This window comes from Caenorhabditis remanei, chromosome IV (assembly GCF_010183535.1).
Source record: "Caenorhabditis remanei strain PX506 chromosome IV, whole genome shotgun sequence".
In the NCBI taxonomy this organism is placed as follows: Eukaryota; Metazoa; Nematoda; class Chromadorea; order Rhabditida; family Rhabditidae; genus Caenorhabditis; species Caenorhabditis remanei.
Genome location: NC_071331.1, coordinates 17064024 through 17085563, shown reverse-complemented (window position 1 = coordinate 17085563; position 21540 = coordinate 17064024). Strand labels below are relative to the sequence as shown.

General features: G+C 39.1%; 11 protein-coding genes across 11 annotated transcripts; 5 read left to right on the top strand and 6 right to left on the bottom strand.

Moving 5' to 3' along the window:
- Window positions 1-372: 372 nt before the first annotated feature.
- On the top strand, window positions 373-748 carry GCK72_014761 (uncharacterized protein; the record flags this gene model as incomplete). Its single annotated transcript, XM_003108317.2, has 2 exons — window positions 373-564; window positions 617-748. 2 exons carry the CDS (start codon window positions 373-375, stop codon window positions 746-748), a joined length of 324 nt encoding a protein of 107 aa, XP_003108365.1.
- A 269-nt stretch (window positions 749-1017) lies between these two features.
- GCK72_014760 (uncharacterized protein) lies at window positions 1018-3083 on the bottom strand (the record flags this gene model as incomplete). The annotated part of the gene is made up of 7 exons (XM_003108110.2): window positions 1018-1207; window positions 1256-1675; window positions 1721-2135; window positions 2181-2342; window positions 2385-2631; window positions 2678-2875; window positions 3039-3083. 7 exons carry the CDS (start codon window positions 3081-3083, stop codon window positions 1018-1020), a joined length of 1677 nt encoding a protein of 558 aa, XP_003108158.2.
- Window positions 3084-3675: 592 nt separating this feature from the next.
- Window positions 3676-6067, bottom strand: GCK72_014759 (uncharacterized protein; the record flags this gene model as incomplete). Its single annotated transcript, XM_053730444.1, has 8 exons — window positions 3676-3876; window positions 3953-4542; window positions 4613-4696; window positions 4744-4952; window positions 5006-5341; window positions 5415-5659; window positions 5823-5965; window positions 6010-6067. 8 exons carry the CDS (start codon window positions 6065-6067, stop codon window positions 3676-3678), a joined length of 1866 nt encoding a protein of 621 aa, XP_053585216.1.
- A 1369-nt stretch (window positions 6068-7436) lies between these two features.
- GCK72_014758 (uncharacterized protein) lies at window positions 7437-9352 on the top strand (the record flags this gene model as incomplete). Its single annotated transcript, XM_003108177.2, has 7 exons — window positions 7437-7499; window positions 7549-7706; window positions 7757-8060; window positions 8110-8283; window positions 8326-8944; window positions 8991-9125; window positions 9177-9352. 7 exons carry the CDS (start codon window positions 7437-7439, stop codon window positions 9350-9352), a joined length of 1629 nt encoding a protein of 542 aa, XP_003108225.2.
- A 267-nt stretch (window positions 9353-9619) lies between these two features.
- Window positions 9620-11005, bottom strand: GCK72_014757 (uncharacterized protein; the record flags this gene model as incomplete). Its single annotated transcript, XM_003108347.2, has 4 exons — window positions 9620-9841; window positions 9890-10087; window positions 10140-10938; window positions 10995-11005. 4 exons carry the CDS (start codon window positions 11003-11005, stop codon window positions 9620-9622), a joined length of 1230 nt encoding a protein of 409 aa, XP_003108395.2.
- Window positions 11006-11659: 654 nt separating this feature from the next.
- On the top strand, window positions 11660-12296 carry GCK72_014756 (uncharacterized protein; the record flags this gene model as incomplete). The annotated part of the gene is made up of 3 exons (XM_003108336.2): window positions 11660-11707; window positions 11753-12026; window positions 12070-12296. 3 exons carry the CDS (start codon window positions 11660-11662, stop codon window positions 12294-12296), a joined length of 549 nt encoding a protein of 182 aa, XP_003108384.2.
- A 221-nt stretch (window positions 12297-12517) lies between these two features.
- GCK72_014755 (uncharacterized protein) lies at window positions 12518-14446 on the bottom strand (the record flags this gene model as incomplete). The annotated part of the gene is made up of 6 exons (XM_003088690.2): window positions 12518-12581; window positions 12627-12725; window positions 12774-12913; window positions 12985-13105; window positions 13152-13273; window positions 14327-14446. 6 exons carry the CDS (start codon window positions 14444-14446, stop codon window positions 12518-12520), a joined length of 666 nt encoding a protein of 221 aa, XP_003088738.2.
- On the top strand, window positions 13611-15089 carry GCK72_014754 (uncharacterized protein; the record flags this gene model as incomplete). Its single annotated transcript, XM_003108338.2, has 7 exons — window positions 13611-13701; window positions 13746-13867; window positions 13919-14010; window positions 14054-14421; window positions 14469-14632; window positions 14677-14818; window positions 14863-15089. The coding sequence occupies 7 exons, from the start codon at window positions 13611-13613 to the stop codon at window positions 15087-15089; spliced, it is 1206 nt and encodes a 401-aa protein (XP_003108386.2).
- Window positions 15090-15278: 189 nt separating this feature from the next.
- On the bottom strand, window positions 15279-16116 carry GCK72_014753 (uncharacterized protein; the record flags this gene model as incomplete). Its single annotated transcript, XM_003108128.2, has 4 exons — window positions 15279-15380; window positions 15439-15826; window positions 15874-15989; window positions 16042-16116. 4 exons carry the CDS (start codon window positions 16114-16116, stop codon window positions 15279-15281), a joined length of 681 nt encoding a protein of 226 aa, XP_003108176.2.
- Window positions 16117-16682: 566 nt separating this feature from the next.
- On the bottom strand, window positions 16683-18213 carry GCK72_014752 (uncharacterized protein; the record flags this gene model as incomplete). Its single annotated transcript, XM_003108333.2, has 8 exons — window positions 16683-16757; window positions 17029-17105; window positions 17174-17429; window positions 17479-17540; window positions 17583-17726; window positions 17775-17892; window positions 17940-17996; window positions 18172-18213. 8 exons carry the CDS (start codon window positions 18211-18213, stop codon window positions 16683-16685), a joined length of 831 nt encoding a protein of 276 aa, XP_003108381.2.
- Window positions 18214-18992: 779 nt separating this feature from the next.
- Window positions 18993-21144, top strand: GCK72_014751 (uncharacterized protein; the record flags this gene model as incomplete). Its single annotated transcript, XM_053730443.1, has 4 exons — window positions 18993-19110; window positions 19157-19361; window positions 19411-19726; window positions 20905-21144. The coding sequence occupies 4 exons, from the start codon at window positions 18993-18995 to the stop codon at window positions 21142-21144; spliced, it is 879 nt and encodes a 292-aa protein (XP_053585215.1).
- Window positions 21145-21540: the final 396 nt, after the last annotated feature.

Below are 21540 nucleotides of genomic sequence, written 5' to 3'. Positions count from 1 at the left end.
GGATTTTCAGTGAATGAAATAGATAATAGGTCACTTTGAAATTTCTCATGAACCCTAGTTCTAATTCCATCTGAATTCCATTTGAATCCCATCTTGTTCTAGAAAGAGAGAATCAAATGCTTTCATCTACGTGCCATTAACCCAAAAACCTGTTTCCCATCATCATCATAACCTCATCTCAAATGATAACAATAACAGTTTCATTGACCACTTTTTTGACTTTTGATCAATGTATTTCGAATTGAGAGAAATCGGTTCAAATCCTCACATACACACACTCTCTTCTTCCTTCATTTCAATTATCAAACCCATCACTCAATGAAGATTCGAAAGAAATCTGACAAGAATCTGACAACTATACGATCAAATTAAATGTTTTCAGAATGTTCATCATTGACAATGCAAGGATTATTTCGAAAACTAAAGGAGACGAGAGCACAAGAACAACAGCAATACCAGGGGAGATATCCTGATGAGGCAAGAATTGAGGCTGATTCTATCTCGAGAATCAACATTAACGATAAAAGTTTCATCAGACCAATTGCTTCTATCGGAGGGAGACCGGTAAGAAATTCATTAAAAGTTCTGACTGAAAATTCAGAATTTCCCTTTCCAGGTTATTCCCCGCCGTTGGACATATGGTCAACCAATCAGTGAAGTCTTCATTGACGAGAACGGAATCGCTATTCCAGTCCGACCAACACCAAGTCTGAATTCTATATTGAGATCTAGAGGCGGCCTCTATTAATCTTCTTCCTTCACATTTACTCCCCCAGTTTCGATCTCATTTTGAGTTCGGGTCATTACTATTTTGCCACTCAATATGCATAAACTTATTCATGACATATACTCCACTCGATACAAAGATCAAAACTACATTGCGTAAAAAGATATAAAAAGTAGAAAATGAAGATCACAGAAATATGCAAATATACGAAAATCTCTCGGGGCACAATAGAATATATCACAATTTTTGATTCACAGGAAAGCTAAAACATTGACTAGAAAGTAAATAAATTAGGATAAAAGACCAAGACGGTCCATTTCTTCGTCGATCTCTTTGATATTCCTCTCCAAAATTTCCATTTCGTCCATTCTTCCATTCAATATTGCTTCTTTAAGGAATTTTTCAAGTTGTTCACGTTGTTCGTACAGTGGATGGTCTGCTCGAATCGTGTCGTCTTCGATGGAACTTGGCTCAAACACTCTGGAACTCAATCGAGATAATTTCAGCGGTACAATTCTTTAGACTTACAGATCATTATCTTCTGTAGTCCACCCATCATCGGAAGATGGTGGACCTCCTAATGAAGATACACTACTTGTACTGTTCAAATGAGGGTGAGCCATTAGTTGTGGCATTGAATTCGACATTTTCATCATTGTTCGATTCACTCTCGCAAAATCTTTCACTCGTTTTTCTTTTCTTCTCACGATTCGATTCGCACATTCTTCTGCTGTTGGAAGTGATTCCATTTGTCCAATTAATCCTTGAAGAGCGTTCACTGCGGATAAACGAATGTTTCTTCTCAATTGTTGTTCTTTTCCAGCGTTCGGTTTATCATCTGCTCCTTCTGCTATTCGTTTACTCAGAACATCAATATTCTTCTGAATTTCCAAACACTTCGATCGAAGCTCCTCTCCGTGTTTATGAGTGTAAACAGATTCTCCGTTACTGAAATTAAACTAATTTTATCTTTGCAACAAACTAATATCTCACTTTAAACTAACAACCACTCTAACATAAGTTGGCACAAGATTCTTCACTTCTTCAATCAATTCTTTCATGTATTCATATTGTTGAACATAAGAAGGCGGATCTTTCTTCTCCATTTGACTTTCTCGGAATTGCAAATCCCTCAGACACAGATTACAAACTCTCATATGATCTGACATCTCTTGTTCATTCAATGCACCAGCAATTATCTCTTCTCCAGCAGCAGCAGAATGAACCTTTTGTACAGCACCGGCCATTGCTTTCTTCATTTTATCCATTGATTTTTGAGAAAATGCGAAGAATGATCTCCGCCCATTTTCCTCATTATTCGAACTTTCCGGTTCCTCTGTATCTGTTGGTTTATCATCCAAATCTAGTTGAACATTTCCAAGAGGATTCGATGAACTTGTCAGAGATCCTTAATATTATAAAATATCTAAAGGAACTGAGGAATGAGACTAACTAGCAGTGTCAAAAGAAAGAAATTTGCTACAAGAATGGCAAAGAACTTTTCCACATAATCTACAGTGATGACGTCGACGAGTGAGACCAAAACGGGCGGCACATAGGGGACAACACACAGCTTCTGCATCGTCGAGCCAGGGTACGATTTCTCGTTCAAATTCTTAATTGATTTAATTTGAAATTTGTTTCATTGCTTCTTTACCTTTTCTCTTCGCCGGATCTTTATCCTTCGGTCCTCCATTAATTAATCTATCTAATCTGATAATTAACATATTTGTTCTAACAGCAACTTCATTTATATTGAGCTCTCGTGTCGACATAAATTCTCTTGTTTTTGATCTCATTGTTCCTGAAGATATTTCATCTGGAGGCAATGGTTTCGGAATTCGCGGTAATGGAGCTCTTTCTGTCAGTTTTTCGGTAGTTTCTGTGAATTCTGACTCGACGTTCTGAAGTAATTTGGATGAAAAAAAAAATTTCGAGCTAATAACTAACACTAGCAATTTCTGCAATACTTTTCTTAGCATCCAATTTCTGAATTCCTCGTTTCGCTTTATCAAAGAATCCTTTGACATTCGAAACGAATAAACCAGCCAAATCGCTGCTGTCTTCTTCTGGATGATCATCTTCAACGTGTCCAATCAGTCGTTCGTATTCTCCGAAATCTTCCATACAAAATGGACAAATGAATCCCTGAAAATAAAATGTGTGTGATTTTTTTAAAATTTTTCAGCAGATTTGTTCCTTTTTTCAGTTTTCAAACGCCTGGCAATATGAAAATTTCAAAACTTCTGATAAATTCGCATACTCAATTGTATTTTTTTCCAGTCGCTTCATATTGTCGAAGAAATCTCACCTGTCTAACAACATTGCTGCTACCTGCTCCTGCTGCTCCGTCCATTCCATCGACTGAATTCTGCCAAAAATCTTTATATTTTCTCTTTTTCCCATTGAAGCATTGATAGCTTCGAGACGCAGACAAAACGACGACGCCGTCGACTGGTAAAGCGTAAATAAAAAGGCACTGCCACGTCAACAAAACGTATACAATGGCAGAAACCAGGGAACAATTTGTTGAGAAGAAAGAAATGGGGAAGAATTTGTACATTACTCATATTTATTGGGAGGACACATCGATATGCCGGTAAATTTGAAATTAGTTATGTGTGTTACATTAAGGCGCAGGAAGAACATTGTGGTAGTGTGGAAAAAAGAAAAAGTGAAAAACATTGTCGAGGTCTATGATATTGGTTATGTTTACGTAATTAGGAGCATTTTAAGTGTGCGTTTTGTGGATCAATTTTTGAGGAAGGGGGAAGAAGACCAATAGAATAAGACCCGACAGAAAATAGAAGAGAAATGAAATAATTTACAAAAAAAAAAGAAAGAGATTAATGTGAGAGATCAATAATTTAATTATGAAGTCATTAATGGAATTGAACAATAAAAAATAAAAAATTGATTTCATGAGAAGGGTGGGAAGGTACATTATTTTAAACTACGACACGTCTCCCAGCTGGGACGTATCCTTGATGCCATCTGTATTTCGGATGTCGACGATACATTTTTCCGTAATGAATTCGTGCGAGACGATTTCGCTTCCTTAGAGCCTGTTTGAGCAACATCATTTCAGATATTCCTGGGAGTTTTCGGTTGGGGAAGTCTCGGTACATGTTAATTCCAAGTTTGAAAAGCTGAAAACACACATTCAGTGATTGTAAGAATGATTCGCTTATTGGAACTCTGAATTTAATGATCAACGGCACTTACATCATAATCTCCTCGTTTGAGCTCATTGAAAGTGTGGAAAAATGCGAAATGAGCCTTCGCACGTCTCCATGTCGTCATGAACAATTCGCGTTTTTCTTTCATTTCCTCTTTCAAATTCATCTGCAAATTGTGAAGCTCTTCAGCCAATTCTCCAACTTCCTGATCTTCAGCATCATCTTTTCCCTCTTCACTCATTTCTATTCTTGTCGATACACTTGGTCCCTCTTCGCCGTCATCTCGTGTTAATTCATCGAAAATTTGTGCACTGGAGTCTGGAAGGATTCCTCCCGCAATGAGTTTTGAAACAATCTTCGATCCGATTGCTTTTTTATCGAAATCTTCTATATCAGAAGGAACTTCGATATCATCATATCCATTCTCTCCGTTTCTTCGTGTAGTACTAGTGCTTGGTTTCGAAGATGAACTGAAATAGTGTCTGATATCACCATTCTTTCGTTTTGGCGACGATGTTCCAGCGTGTCCATTAGTTCGAGAGTGTCCATTGATGCCATTCGAAGAAGAATGACCATTTTCCATTCGCTCGTATTCCTCCTCCATTTTTTCCTTCTTGAGTTGTCGTGGAGAATGCACTGTAAACGAGCTTTTAGAACTTTTGAAAATTTCGCCTTTTCTGTATTCTCTTCTTTATATAAGACTTACATCGCGAGGATCCTCTTTGACTGCTGGTGCCATTCACTGTTTCATCTTCACCTTCAGATTCAGTATCGATTTCCAATTTCGGGTCTAAAATTCTTCAAAAATGTTTAAAATCCATTAGAAATTTAACATACATTTACGTTCTCTGGAAACCTCAGGGCTTGTCAGTCTATGTCTGCCACGTCTTCCGGATGGAGTTTCCGGAGCATTCTTACTGTCTTTATACTCCTTACAAGCTGTGTATACCATTGAATCAATTATCGGCATTATTTTATTGTTGTTAGCTATATCTTTCTCCTTCTCCGAAATTCGGCGATTTGGAATACGGTATCCAGCAAGCGATCTGAAATTAGAGAATTATTTTTTTAAAATATAATAACCGCCTCAATAACTTACGTTTTTCGAGTTCCATTTCTGCTTCCATTTGTTGTCGGAGATGTTACTTCATTTGAAATCGAGACCTTTTTTTTACTGCCTGAAGTATTCAATGACTTTCTTCTGGACGCATGCGCTGCTCTTTTTCTATATTTCCACGGTTCATTGACCAAATACTTTTGAAGTGCCTCGTCACTGTACACGTCCAGAATAGTCTCTTTAAAATTCTCCAGAAATTCTGAATCCACTTTTCCCATGAAACTTTTACGACACCAAGTCCAGAAACGCGTTCCCACATGATAAGCTGGGTATTCATCAAAGTCATCTTCTTCGTGTTCTTCGGGAAGCAAGCAGATTCTGAATATGTTTGAATGTTTTAAAATAATTATTTTTTTCGTTAAGAAAAATATTTGTATGAATAAGAACTTACTCAGCTTCTTTAGCTAAATCTTCTTCCGTTGGAATTGCAGGTGCTCTGGCTGTTCGAGGTTCCGAACTTCCCTCCATATCAGATTGTTGATCGTCTCCTCTTGAATCATATGATGGCATTGCTCTTGCATTCAGATTCGGAGTAGGGTAGTATCCTTCGTTTATAAATTGAATTTCTCCCTCCATATAGTCTTTTGTGAAATTATTTGCCGCTGCCATCGCTTCGATTTCGTGTACAAGGTGAATCTAAACGCAAATGAACTTCGATAGGCCAGGACTTCTTTTCATACCGTTTTTAATTATAGTTAAGAAGCTAGAGTTAGTTTTACTATTTTCCAAGACTGATTTTGTTATCGGTTCTTCAGAACTCATTCTAGTACTACGGGACTTAAAATATGAGAAAACTCACGAAACCGTTAGATAAGAACGGATAACTTTGTCCTTTGAGACTCTTCATCATGAATGCAGAAAGGGCATCGTAATCGTATGGTCGAAATTCTGGGGGAGCACGAACGTCATCTGATCCACGACGACGGACTGGCGAATTAGACTCTGAAATGAAGGTTACGGTAGGTATATCTTCATGTGCATGATACCTTCTCTCTTTCTACCTCGCCCTGTTCTTCCAGACGATACCCTCTTCCTTTGGATCATTTTTCCCAGTTCTGAAAGTAAGAATGAATGAAGTAATATTCTGTTCACTTCGGATCGATGAAATTTCTGAGGAGAGAAACGAGAAGACGGTGAGGACACAGAGTCTAGAGACTCGTTGTTCGGCGCGGCGACGGCCGAGGAAACAGGACTGCAGAGCGAAGAGTGTGTATGAAAGTGGATGAGAGAAGAGGGTGAATAGCTGGTGAATGCAAGAGACGCCGACACTGTAAGCGGCCCGTTTCGTACTGGGTGAGACCGCTCTGCAGCTGCCCAAGGCCCTCTTTTTTGACTCAATCTATCGATTTTATAATAGAGATTGATGATAAACAAAGGGAAAAGCCGTACGATATTATAAATTTTATATAGATAAAAGAAGAAAACACGTAAGAGTCACTATTACAGTACAGCAAAGAGAACGACACAATGAAGGAAGCGTCCCTTGATAAATCTGCAGGGGGAAGGAAATATTAGTATTATTATTTAATAAGTACAGTAGTGCTTTTATTGAAGAACACTGAAGAAAGCCATGGAAAATTCGAACGAGAAAATGCGGATATGTAAACAACATGGCAGGCTGGAAATTAGGAAAACATGTCAACTCCAGATATAAGTACAAGTATTGGAAAGAAATACAGGTCAAACTTTTCAAAAGCTAACCTCTTATTGGGGATACATAGGCCATAAGCCATTTATAACACTGGAAGAGGAATTAAAAGGAGGAGCTCATAAATGTCTAGACGTATGAATATATGAATGAACTTTGAAGCAAGGCTTACTCAATTTGAATGACGCGCGCATGTTTCTTCCAAAATGTCTGCAGTAATTCGTCCCAGTGTTTGCAGACAAAACTGAGCCAACTATCCCAGCTAAGCTCCAGCTCGAGTATATAAAAGACAAAACGATATTCTGATATGGAACATCAATCTTGACATGAATATTGAAAACATAAAGAAATCTATTCCTAGTTCACATATTGTTATAAGATTGAACATATATAATTAAAAATTAAGAAATAGAGCTTTCAATTATTTAATTTAAATAAATTTGTGGTTGATAAACAGCAGCTGGTCCTTAAGAAGCGGCACTTAAAAATATTATCAAAAGCCGTTTTAAAAATTTTACTACTGCGTATGCATTTTGCCGTGACGGTGTTTGCGGTCAATACACAAATTCGAGTACGCCTACACGTGGCTAAATCTATTAAATTTGCTTTTATCAGAACACTTTTTTCTCTTTTTTAAATTGAAAATGACTTATTAATTGTAGAACAGAAGTGTTTAGTTTATTTATTATGTTTCGAAGATATACCCTCCTTTCACTAGTTCTCCATACTATCGAATAGCAATTGAAATTTTCAGAAACCCTCAAAATGGGAAGCAGTGAAAGTGTTCCAATTCCAGGAGGTGGGACTGAAGGATATCATGTTCTTCGAGTAAGAAAATACATCAAGTATTAGTTTTCCATTACGAAGTTTTTTTCAGGTCCAAGAAAACTCACCAGGAGCAGTAGCTGGTCTTGAACCATTTTTCGATTTTATTGTATCAATCGGAAATATCAGATTGGATAAAGACAACGATACGATGAAGGAAGTTCTGAAACAGCATATTGACAAACCGTTGGAAATTACTGTTTATAATAGGTCGGTTTCTTTAATTGAATAATAATGTGAATATGATAAAAATTATACAGTAAGTCTCAAGCCGTTCGTCAAACAAGTATTATTCCTTCCCAAAATTGGGGTGGTCAAGGACTTCTCGGAGTTTCGATTCGATTTTGCTCATTTGATGGAGCCAGTCAACATGTGTGGCACATAATTTCTGTACAACCAAATTCACCAGCATCTCTTGCTGGTTTGATCGCAGATACCGATTATATTCTCGGAGCAGAGAGTGTTCTCCACCAAGCTGATGACTTGATAGCTCTTGTTCAAGCAAATGAAGGAAAACCACTAAAATTATATGTTTATAACGTGGATACTGATGTTGTAAGAGAGGTGAGCAGATTTTAAGAAAGTTATTATTGCAATATAAATATAATTTCAGGTCTCCCTTACTCCAAACTCTGCATGGGGAGGGGAAGGATGTCTCGGATGTGATATTGGATACGGATACCTTCATCGTATTCCAGTCTCCGTTGATAGATCAAAGAATGTTCCTCAACTTCCACAAACAGCTAGTCAATCAAGAATTCCCGTCGGAAACCCACTTGTTGATAAGGTTTCGAATCATACAAGGCACATATAATTTTAATATTTTCAGATTAATACGACCAAACCACCAGCTGCTACGAATTTCCCTGATCCATCACAATTTTCTTCGTCTGTGCCGCTTCCACCAGCTCCTGCCACGTTGATGCAAAATCTTCCACCCCCACCACAACCTGCTTTCCTCCCGCAGCCACCAACTTCGTATGCCCCGCCTCCAGTTTCTCAACAACCTCCACACTCCGAATCTAACAGTCATGGGCATTCACACGCTGATGGAGGTCACGGGCATTCTCACGCTGATGGGGGCCACGGGCATTCACATGATGATGGAGGACATGGACATTCTCATGACAATGTAGGACATGGTCATTCTCACGAAAACGGTCATGGTCACTCTCACGAGCACTCACCATCACCAGCGCCTGCAGTTCCTGTTTCTGCTCCAACCCCAGTTCCGGCCTACCCTCAACAATATCAGGAACAAGTGAAACCTGCTGCGGATTACTATCAACAACAACAACAACATCAGCAACCACAACAACCTCAACATCAGCAACAATATCAACCTCCTCATCCACCTTCATACCAATCATATCAGCCTCCAACTCCGGTTTCAACCCCTTACTATCCACCACCTGCTTCATCCTCTTCTAACACATCTGGATATCAAGGTAAGCCACAAACAATACTGTTTTTGATAAACCTCGAAATTTTCAGCGCCATACTATGCTCCGCCTTCATATCCACCACAGCAACCGTCGTATGGATACAAGGCACCAGAAATTCCATCTGGTGTTCCACCAATGTTTTCTGCCACGTCAGCCCCGAGTCCGCCAACTTCTTATGTGAACCGTAAGTCATAAATACAACCTGTTTTTGTTTTTAATTGATAGAACTGTTCAGCAATTCCACCACCTGCGCCTCTCAACTTCCCGATGCCTTCTTTGAGTTCTATTGGAATCACGCAGTTGGCTGCACCACCAACTTCATCTTCTGCATCCGGACCAACCTCCTATCAACCTCCTCAATTCCCACAATACGGAGGTTATCCACAAGCCCCTCCACAGTCGCAGAACTAAGTCGTACAAACAGGCTCCTCAATGTGCCGGTACTTTCTCGTTAGCGTTATTTCTTGTTCCAATCGAGTGTTTTAATTTATTGAATGGTTATTTATTTGAATTTGATGAGATTTTCCTTTTTTCATTTGGGAGATGCTTCTTTCTTGTCTATTTCTTCTTTAATATGTGTGTAGTGTATCAAAGACATATTTGATTGTAAATGGGACCGCTTTCGGAAGTCAAATCAATATTTATTCGTTGTAAAAAATAAAATAAAAACAGTATCCACTAAAGTTCTTCTTTTGCGAAAGAATACCGATTCTTTCCTGGTTTCAGTTGTTTGAACAAACTCTCTTGTTTTGTGAGTGTTTTAGGAGCTTCAGTCTTCTGATCTTCCAATTCTGCTTGTTTTTCAATTCTCTCTGTTTCAGCCAATATCTTTTTCAAGAGCTCGTCAACTTTTTTGTGAAGCTTACGGTGATGAGTTTCGTTGAACAGGTCGACAACGAACTGAAAATATTATTTTTCTCTATATTCACAGTATTGACATTCTTCTACCTGCTTGATGTTTCCTTTCGCGAATATCTCGTCACCACTCCAGGGAGATGGATAAGAATGAACAAGTTGATCAATGAGAAGAAATGGAAGGTCATTGACATCTTTTCTGAAATGACGAAGCACTGCTGTGAGAATTCCTCCGTCAGCCATCAGTGGATTCACTTTTGAGAGAAGGTCTCCCTCCAATTCCCGGCGAATCTGAAAAATGAAAAAGTTACAACAAAAATGTCACAAACTCTCAAAAACTGACAGCCTCTACAAACTTCTTCTCTGTTTCTTTGTCATCTTTTTTTCGCAGCAAAATGAGCATTGGTTTTCCATCTTCAACCATTTCTTCCATATTCTCAAATGTCAATTCTCGAACCATTCCTTCTGATCTTTGCTTAACCCACTCCATAATTTCTTTGAAATTTGTCACACTTCCATTAAAATGTTGAACATGTTCTCCGTCCAAAGAAAACCATAATTTGTGTTCTTCATGCTCCAAAAGATTCGAAACTTCCGGAACAACTACTGTCAATCGGTCATGAATCAATACGATTGCTTTAAGAATCAACTCGAATGGCGGAGATCCACGTGGAAACCAGAGAATAAGAGTTCCTTTCTGGGGTACAGCATATCGTTGCCATTGTGTCAGACTCTCAACTTCATTCAGTTTCACAAGACTTGTTGTATTCTCCATCTGCTCCACGTAGTCTATCAATGCCTGAACCTGACGAGATCCACGATATTCTGTTACCAAATGACCATAGAAAAACACTTTCATCGTTGGATATTTATTGATAGAATACTTATTCGAAAGCTCATTCTCGTTCATACAATCCACATTTCCCCAAATCGTTTTTCTCTCCGGATGCTTCTCTTTATATGTGATAGCTGCATCAGTGAATGACGTCAGAAGCATCTGAGAAAATGGACACCAAGAAGCCGTGAATGATACGAATGTCAGTCGACTATTCTGCATGACTTCATCGTGATTCACGGAAGTAATTGGTACAAGGGAACTGTTTGCTGATAGTAAAATTGAAAGCACCAAAAGCAATTGGGCACTGAAAAATAGATAATTTCAGATGGGAAAACTGAAGTAAAACTGCTAAAAACTTACTGAAACGTCATAGCAAGAAGTTTCTGAATATGAGCCGATTTACGATTGAAACATTGTTTGAAAGATTCCACGTTGCTATTACAAAAAAACGTGAAACGTTTCAGAGTTCACGTGGTCATTGTATTCTTTTTAAAACTTGGTTACGGTAGGTGTACGGTATCTGCACGTTGTTCGTTTTTAAGAATGTTTTGCTTTTTTTTAAAGATTGTATTCCAGATAATTTCAAATTGGATTTGCTTTTACTCGTAATATTCTAAGTGAAATCTGATTTTCTGACGTTTAATCCGTATCAAGTATATGGAGACTATAAAATGAATTTTCAATTTCCAAAAATTGTATCTTCGTTGATTGTTTTGCTCTAAACCCTCTTAAATATTCATTTTCTTATCTCTAATCCCTTATCTCATTCCTTTTCCTTCCCAAAACTCTTCCATATGTCATCATTCCTCAATTCGGTTTCCTTGACAACCAAGTTATTCTAATGCAGCCATCTCAAGTACATATGCGCACTCATTCCGCGCGTATTCGCCTCCCACCTGCATCCAATGAGTTGTCTCTGAGCCCCCAATACCTGCTTCTTACTAAATTCTCTGTCGTCTCACTGTCTCACGCAGTGCCTCCGAGTCCCTTTTGACGACTTCTACGCGCAATTATCCGGCCATTCAATGCTTTTAGCTGCTGATCCTCACTCTGCCATAGACATTGATAAATTAGTGAGTTTGTTTACCATTCTAAGTCTCTAGAATATTTTCGTTGAGGTGGGTTGGCTCATTGCCCAAGCAGAGCAGACGAATGGATGCCCAGAGAGTTTTTGTCTAGTTGATGTAAATGATCATGACGTATACTCGAAATCTCACATAGCAAATGCATATCATTATGATAGAATAATGCTCGCTCGGCTCATCTATGAAACTCCTATTCTTGCACAAGCCAGAGCTGAAGGTCATCTTCTCGTGATCTATGGCAGAGAAGCTGACAGAGTGGCAAAAGTACTTTTTCAGAGAGGATTCAAAACTGTATTGCTGAAAGGAAGTCAGTTATCCATTAGATAACATCAAAATATTTCTGTTTTCAGATGTAGCACAGTTCAAGGAGAGCTATCCTTGCTTGGTCGAACCCTCAATTGACTTTGTGAAACTCAAAGAGATCTACGAAAAGAAGAGGAACAGTGTCTTCGGAGGTCGACTTTGGCGCAGTACGTCAGCCTCTCGTCTGAAGTCAGTACAACAAGAAGAGCGAATTGAGAAGTCAAAGAAAATTAACAGTCGTCCATCAAGTCAATCTAGGAAACCGTGGCTTTGATACATCTACTTTTTCCCATTATCAACTTTCTATCAATTTTTCCCGTTTCTATCAATTTTCTATTACATTTTCGGTGATAATAAATATCAGCAAAACATTCGCATTATTCTATTTAATCATAAAAACAATGAAATCGAAACGGACAACTGCCAATCACTAGACTAACCAAAAAAGGAGAAGGATGAAAATACACAAAAACATTTGAAAATAGAAACGGCAGTTTAGATGAGCACGTCGAAGTCACGGAGCTCTTCGTCGGATGGGAGAGTGGCGGTGACGCGGTCTCTGAAAAAATAATTTTAAATGAACTATATTTATTTGTTCAGTTACCTTGGGATAAGGTCAGGGCTGATGAGTGGGAGTCCGGCCTTCTCTCGTCTGGCGATCTCCAAATGAGCCTCTCTTAGGGCCCATTCTCTTCCCATTGGCCTGAAAATCTTTTAATGAATTTAAGTTTCTGCAAAAAATGAAGCTTACCAATCTGGTCGAGCGAACATAATCCAGCAAGTGAACCACGTGGTGAGAACAGTGAAAAGAAGGAAAGCAGCTTGATGGAAACGAGCCCAATCTTTGTGTTCATCATGTGCGATTTGCGAGAACCAAATCCATTCTCTTCTCTGAAATAAAATTTTACTTAGACAGTTCGAAAAACTGGGTTCATATTGCTGTATATATTAACTACACTCACCATTTTGGCTCCTTGGTCCTTGGCGAGTGGTCTTCTCCATCCGTCTCCGAACAACCAGTCCAAACGACCACCATTCAACTTTGGCCATGGATTATCGTAGGCATAGGAATCAGTACCTGGTCTGTAGAAAAATATAATTTTCAAAACCGATAGAAACAGGATTATACCGGTAGTTATCGGGTTTTCTTTCAACTTTGGCATCTGAGTGTGAATGAGATGAAGCGAACCGTCTAAAACCCAGCGACCGAATGTTGGCCGACGTTTGAAGACGGCTCAATTGAGGCAACATCTGAAATATAAATTAAAATCATCAATTTGAATTGAGTCAGCGATCAGAGGTAGTTAGAAATCGATAAGAAACGAACGTTGCTCAAACGGAGCATTTAATGATAGCAAGTGTAGATTATACTTGTTACAACGATTTGAAATTAAATTATTTTTCTTCTTAAAACTATTTTAAAAAGTTCTTATCAACAAATCAATAAAAATTAAACAAAATCGGTTAAAAAATCAGGAAAATGTGAAGGGCTGCGACGATTTGTCCGCTGGGGCGCACTTGCCGAAGGCATCAAAAAAGTACTTTTTTCGAGTTGTTGGCCTGCTTTCTCTTCTTTTTTTAGATAAACATGAGTGATAATGACTGGGTAGCCGGCATTAGCAAAAAGGATGCTGGAAGATACAGCAGACAGCTTTTAGTTGATGATTTCGGAGTTTCAGGTAAAGAAATCGTCTCTTTTTGGGATCATATCCATATTTTACAGGCCAGAAAAACTTGAAAAACTCTCGAGTACTGATTGTAGGAGCTGGAGGGCTCGGATGTCCCGTTGCAACGTATTTAGGGGCTGCAGGTGTGGGAACTCTGGGAATCATTGATTATGATCATGTAACATCTAAACTTCTAATTTTAGATTTTTCAATGATTTTCATTTCTCAGATTTCTTTGGATAATCTTCAGCGACAAGTTGCGTATAAAGAAGCACAAATAGGACATTCGAAGGCAAAAGGATTAGCAGACAACATTAAACTGTAAATTTTTATATGAATAACTATAATCAGTTCACATTTTCAGACAGAATAGCGATGTCAACACAGTAGTTCATAACGTGTCGTTGGACAGTTCGAATGCCATGGACATCTTCAAAAACTACGATATTGTTTGTGATTGTACTGATAATGTGGCTACAAGATATCTCATTAACGATGTTTGTGTACTTTTGAACATTCCTCTTGTCAGTGGAAGTGCCCTTCGATGGGACGGGCAAATATCAGTGTACCATTATGGTCCTGAATGTCCTTGTTATCGGTGTCTGTTTCCATCTCCACCTGATCCAAATTCAGTTACAAATTGCAATGAAGGAGGAGTTCTCGGACCAATTGTTGGGACGATTGGAAGTATGCAAGCGTTAGAAGTTATGAAGATTGCGGCTAATGTGGATAGTGAGTAATTCAGAACTTTTTTCATAGTAATTTTTGTTTAATTTTAGGCACTCTCGCTGGTAAATTATTGCTTTTTGACGGACGTGAAGGAAAATCCCGGACGATTCGGCTAAGAAAACGAGATACGAAATGTGCAGTTTGTGGGGATAATCCAACGATTACAGCTCCAATTGACTATGTTCTTTTCTGTGGCGCTGGTGCCCATGATAAGGTTTTTTTTTCAAAAAATCATGCTTCTAAAACAATATTTTCTAGATTGAGAATCTGAAACTTCTGGGACCAACTGATCGTTTGAATGTAGAAGAATATCGAGATATTAGAGGAGCTCAAAAACAATTTCTATTAGATACACGACCGCCAGTTGAATTTGAAATTGCACACCTGCCGGAAGCAATTAGTACGTCCTTTTGTCTATTTTTTTCTGCAATGATCCTGTTTCAGATATCACACTGAACGAATGTAGGTCTCTCACACCACATGACTTGTCGTCTCGTCTTGGAGTTGATTCAAATACATCTGATGTTTATGTGATCTGCCATAGAGGAAACGATTCACAACGAGCAGTTCTTCTTCTACGAGAAAAACTCAATTCTATTCGTTTCCGTGATATAATTGGAGGATACGAGGAATGGGCACTTAAAATCAATGACAAGTTCCCACTGTACTAAAATTTGTTGATTTTCTTTGTTTTAAAGTTCTATTTAATTTATTAGTTTTTTTATACATTCCAAAATGAGTCAGAGTTATTCAGGAATAGAGTACAATAGAGACAAAAAGGAAAAGCCCGTTGGACGTGTTGATGGGGGGAAAAAGTAGAGAAGGGCATGAGTAATCATGGAAAAACGGATTCAGTGAGTTTAGGCAATGTCTGTTGGATGGGCAGATTCACGTGGAACGACTTCTTTATATATGAACCAGCAATTGAAGGCGAAACAGAGGACACACACCCAGTTTGCCAGCTGAAATTTTTTATGCGTTGATTTGAAGAAAAAAAAAACAATTTATAAGAAATCTTACCACAGAAATAGCAAGTTGTCCATTATTCACATCTCTGTTCGAGTAAGTGGCACTCTGATTAACCCACTCTTTGCGTTGGAAGATCTCTTTCAGTCGTTCATCTGACGTGGCAGTTCCAATTGTGTTGGCTCCTGCCCACCAAATTGAACTACAGAAGAAGAAAAGAACGAAGAAGAGAGCAGTTGCACCAAGATCAACGAGTGGAAGACGTTTCTCAGTTTGATAAATTCCCCAGAAAATGACATAAACAAAGCAGATGAATATTACATAAATCAGAGCAGTGACATTGACAAAATAGAAGAATCCAGCACTTCCACCAGCACTATCTTCCCCATTCCACATATCGTATTTCTGACTATCACAGCCAGTGAACTTAATCTTTGAAAGTCTGTTAAAATAGAAGTTTTTGAAATTCTTAATCACTTTAGAACATACGAAAAAGTGTAGACTTCCTGGAAGTTTGTCATTGATACATTTGCGGGACTCTTACAGTTGTATTCAACTTTAACTCCCCAACTATTGACTGCTGCGATTGCAATAATGATGAAAATCTGTGGAAATTAACCAATTGAATATGAAATAACTATTTTAAATAATTCTTACGAATTGAATGATTCTAATGAATCCCAATGGGAATTTGAATGCTGCTAGATTGATGTGCTCCGGAATAGAAGGCATTTTTCAATACCTGAAATCAATCGATTCTCATCTATAACGATAAAAATAACAACAAAAGGGCGAAAAATGGATGGAGAGTAAGTGAGAAGAAGAGAGACTACTCGTCATGTTCTTTTTGATAACGAGAAAGTTATCGTAGAGTGTGTATGTGTGTCAGAAATTGGAAAGACGTAGAGAAACGAGACATGTTACCGTCTATGCCTCACCAATGGATCAAGTGCCGTTTTCGAGGACATTGATTGAAAGTGTGATGAGACGCAGAGTATGCCGGTCGCATGTTTGCCAAGAGTTGTTTATTCTTTTGCCCCGCCCACAGACACAGAGACTCTATTCTTAAATTACATTTATTCATTATGAAATGAACAAATTTCGAGCAGGAGTGCATTAGAATCCTAGAAAAATTTTTAAAAGAAGAACAAAAACAGAGACAGTAAAAATGAGAAAAATAACTAAAAATAAACTTTATCTGCCAAGAATACGACGTAGAAAGAGGGATCTACTTTCCAAGGAAAACGCAAATTCGATAAGGAGGCGAATTTTCAGACGGGGGTTTTTGAATTTAATATTTAGCTCGATCCGATGACAATGGTGGTATCCTTGAAGGAGTATGCCGGAACGTGAAGATTCAATGGAGCTGGTCCCTGGAAAAATATTCGTCAGTTGAAACTTTATTGAACTTCTTTTTTTTATTGGAAAATTAATTCCGAACCGTATCAGAGGCCAACGCTGTTCACCGTCGTAAACGATGACTATGATCTTCTTCAAAATAAAAAAGAAATCAACCCGATGTTGAGAACTCATTCTATTTGAAGTTGAACACTTTGCCATACGACTCGCAGAGCAAGGATGATTTTCTCATCATTTACGGGTAGCATAACCAATTTTTGACAATTCAAATAACAATAAATGTACCTTTCTAATACGTCCAGAAGCATCGTAGTGAGAACCATGGCACGGGCAATAATATCCTCCGAAATCTCCAGCATTTGCTGCAAATTATTAAATATTGAAATAGTTGTTTTTCAATATATTAAAACATCTGAAACAACTAACATACCAATTGGGACACATCCAAGATGAGTGCACACTCCAATGACAACAGACCATTCATCTTTCTGTACACGCTCATCGTCATGTTGTGGATGACGAAGATCAGCGACTGGGACAGCCTTCTCCTTTGCGATCTCAGCCTTGGTACGATGCTTAACGAACACTGGCTTTCCACGCCATTCGAAAGTCTTAGTTTGTCCCTCTGGAATGTCGCTCATGCTAATTTCGATCGAAGCCAAAGCACGTTGATCAGCAGCCATAGCCTGTAAAAAAGTTGAAGTTCCGTTTTTCGAAGTTAGGTGGATAAAATACCTTGTAAGAAACCAGTGTTTGAACAACTTCCTTTCCAGCCCACAAAGAGAGGACTCCACCAGCTAAAATACATTTATAGAAAGCTTAAAATTTTTAATGCAAACCTCCGTAGTAGAGAGCAGATGGGAGAGCACGGCGTTGATCTTCGGTATCACGAGCGGGGGTTTGAGTATTTTTTGTGGAATCGCGACGATAGCTTGTCATATCTGGGAAAGTCACATCGGTGTGAGCCAAACGGCGAGAAGTGACTGAAAAAATGATTCACTGTAGATTTTGAATGAAGAAATATTGAATACCATTGATTCCTTTGACGGCGAGCCCATTGGTGAAAACACCTCCGGTGCTGCGGGTTACAGCAGCTTGACGAGCTTCGGCAGTTGTGAATTCAGCTGGAACTTCTCGGAATGCAGAAACCTGGAAAGTTTATTATTATTCACTGATCTAAAACCAACAATTCTTACAGTTTCAGCAGCTGGAGAAGCGGCAACGAAGTTGACATGTTGTTGGGATCCGCTAATCTAAAAAATAACTGTTATAGTTGATAATTTGATAAAAGAACAATCTTAAATTTAAACTTGAAAAAATTAATGAGTCAAATTGGAAAATTGACTTTTTTGCAGAGATTTCAGTAAAAGAGCAATTGGGAAACTAGTTTCCACTTTTTTGTCGAATTGAAATAATTCAAAAACTCACCACTTTGACGGCGAACCCACCGGATCTAGCAAGAGAAGCCATTGCCCCAGTTAATACCTGAATTTAAATTTTAAGAAATAAAATATGCAGAATAGAGAAAGGTTTGCTGTCGAAAAACACCGAAAAATGCTATAAAATTAATAATAAGTGGCATAGATGTAACAATTGTTATTAGTTCTTTCGGATTTCATTGAAAAAATAAATTTTTGATGAAAATAAATCTGAAAAATGACTGAAATTGGGAATACTTCGACGGGCGGACTGTCTACATGAAGAGACGCAGAGAAATTTTAGGCACGCGCCGCGCGCCGCTTCGTTGTTATTGGGGCGCGCTTTCATGGAGGATTCCCCGTCGGCTCCGGGAGCTCTGCGAAGGTCCCGTTTGTAATAATCGTTGACAGCGGCATCTCAATTTCAAAATAATGACGCGGGTACTAGGCCGTTTTGCTCTCACAACACTCTGCGACAAGCGTGAGTCTCTATCCTCCACCAGCTGTGAATTGAATCTGAACTACACTGCCAGACGAGCCAGCTATTATTTCGGTTCGATACGATTTATATCAGCTTCTGTGGATTACTATTTTCAAGTAGAAAAATATGGTAAGTGTTTGATAAAAGAGCACTCAGTGCGCTGATGAGAATGAGGAAATGAGTGAAAACATCTGTTGACACCACTCTCTCGCGACACCAAACTATTTAGCAAAAATAAATTGAGAGAAAAGAGGGCTGTTTGATACTGCGGCCAGCTCAAAGAGTTGTAATCGAGGTTCAATCGAGTCGGGCCGAAAAGTCACTTTTCTTCCGGAACTGATTGGTTTCAGATGGGAAGTAAAAGAGGGCGCGGCGGGGCTTCGTCGAATCAAGAGCGAGTCCGCACGCATCTTTTCTTCGGATCGAAAGCTGAACGTCCACATCAGAAGCGGAAAAGAAGAGCTCAAAGTAAGTTTTCATTATTGATTTTTTATGCATTCATTGACTTTTTCAGATAAATTGCACGCCACTGTCAAAGACAAGAAAGACGAAATGGTTCAAGCGGGAGCCAGTGAAATAGACCCTCTGCAATGGACTGGTAATCAGAGAGTTCTACATTTTGGTCCGATGGCTCAAAGAGATCCGTACTTTTACTATTACCCGAAAGGATGGGATATCTTATATCCGGCAACGTTTGGTTTCTTCCCGTACAGAACTTCGTTAGTGTTTTAATTTGATCAATTTAATTGAAATAAGGTTTCTTTCCAGAAAATTTCGAGGATCTTCTTCTCTTATCTGTTGCACAGCTTTCGGAGTGTTCCTCTTGATTGGTGGTCTTCTAATGTCGTTGCTTGGTTATAAATATCTTTACACGTCTCCATTTTGGACATGGCCATATGAACAACGAATTCGACCACCGCCTATCCAAATAGCCGGTCCTATATTATTCGGATTAGGATGCATTTTTCTTCTCGTTTCATTGATGTACTTTTTGTGTACAACGAAGCTGTGCGATCTCTCTTTACATCACACCAAGAAGCACAATGATCCTGCAAGATTAACGACAATCACTACACATTATGTGGTACGTTTTTCACGAAAAACAATAACTGATACTCTTGGGAATATAATGGACCTACTTACAAGGTAGCAAAAAAGTAAAAACTATTTTCTGACATGACACATAAAAATAGTTTTTTTGTTGGTATTTTTGGATTCCTTGTGAATAAGTCCATAAATGATGTAGTTGAAAAGTTAGACTGTCGCGACATTAATAGCCTCAGCTATATTGTCGCAACTGGTACAATCTAGATCGTAGATTATGCTCTTATTATCAATTATACAACGATGAATTCATATGGACGTGAAGAGAATACGGTATCCTTATTATCACTTTGAACAACGTGCTCCACAAACTCCTTATCTTGATGACCTTACTACGTGTCAATGTCGATGTAGGAACAAGAAAATAGAAGAATCAGTATCTACCCACGAGAGAGGAACTTCTCAACCAGCCGAAGCCGTTGCCTACTTCCGATGCAAAAGCCACCTTCGCCATCACCTTCTTCCAAGGTTCCTCAACTGACGTCCATCGATGCCGAGCCAAAAGGAGCTAGTAGAGGTATCTTATTTAATTTGCGTCTCTTATCGAATAAATCGTTGTTATTTAAATCTGTGTTGGCTCTTCTTTCTAAGTCCAAGTCCTCTCAGTCCTCGCGGTCGGTTCGGGCTCACCACCCCACAAACCGTCGCGACATGGTGCATCGACCGGAGTTACTCGAACTTTGGTGGGATGAGAGGTCTCAGGGCTCGAAAGATTAGTCATCACAGAACGCAAAATTCGAGCGCGACCGCAGTAGGCTAGGATAGGCGACGCTGTAGACGTCCTAATCGTAGGACACCTCTTATCGTAGAGACACCATCCTTTAGTCGAGAGGTGAAACTTCTATTCGAGAGGTGAAACTTCTATTCGAGAGGTGACAACTTCTATTCGAGAGGTAAAACAAAGTCGTTGTTTACGAGGTGTCTGTATGGGTTCGGGTGGGATCCGAACGAGTGGCAACATACAGTACACCCGGTAGGACATCATATCGTTGATGTAGGTCCCAGCGAGACGAGAGATGTTTTTTAGTCGAAAAAACTGATCAACCCATTGAACCACCACACACGCAACATGATCACTCTCTCACAATAGCGTCAAATCTCGTACCTACCATCTGAAAATCGAATTATCGTATTCACAACAATGATCGCATTGTTCAGGTATCAATTCGGATACGCCAGCGTCATCTATCCAAGATGCTTCGTCACTTGTCTCACCAGGACGCCTTCCGTTGCACGGTCGAGTTAGTTGGCCAGAAAAACCCAAGAAACAGAAAAGACATCGTTTCTGGAGCGGATGCCTCTTTTGTTCTCAGAGAGGTCATGCAGCGGCCTACTGTGAGAAGTTCGATGTTGAATCGCGATGGGCGATACGTTCAATCGGATGGCGATGAATCTTAGGGAGTTTTTATGCAATTCTCCAGAAGTTATGGAGAAAATCAAAGAAGATGACCGGGCGCCCGACACCTCAAACAAGCTTCTTGGTCATACATGGGATAGTCTGACAGACGTCATAAGAATTAAGATCGCGAGGCCTCCAAATGGAATCCCTACAAAGAAGGAAGTTATCGCCTTCCTTGCTCAGAACTATGATCCAACCGGGATCATTACACCTCTCGTGGTGCCAATCAAGAAACTTATCACCCTGTTGTGGCAATTCGACCTGAAATGGGGTGATCTGTTACCAGACGTACTTCTTCCCATGTGGAAGAGTATCACCAGTCATTTCAACGAAACGGAATTCGTAATACCGCGACAAATCGTGTCGTCATATCACTATACTGGAGTTCAACTGGT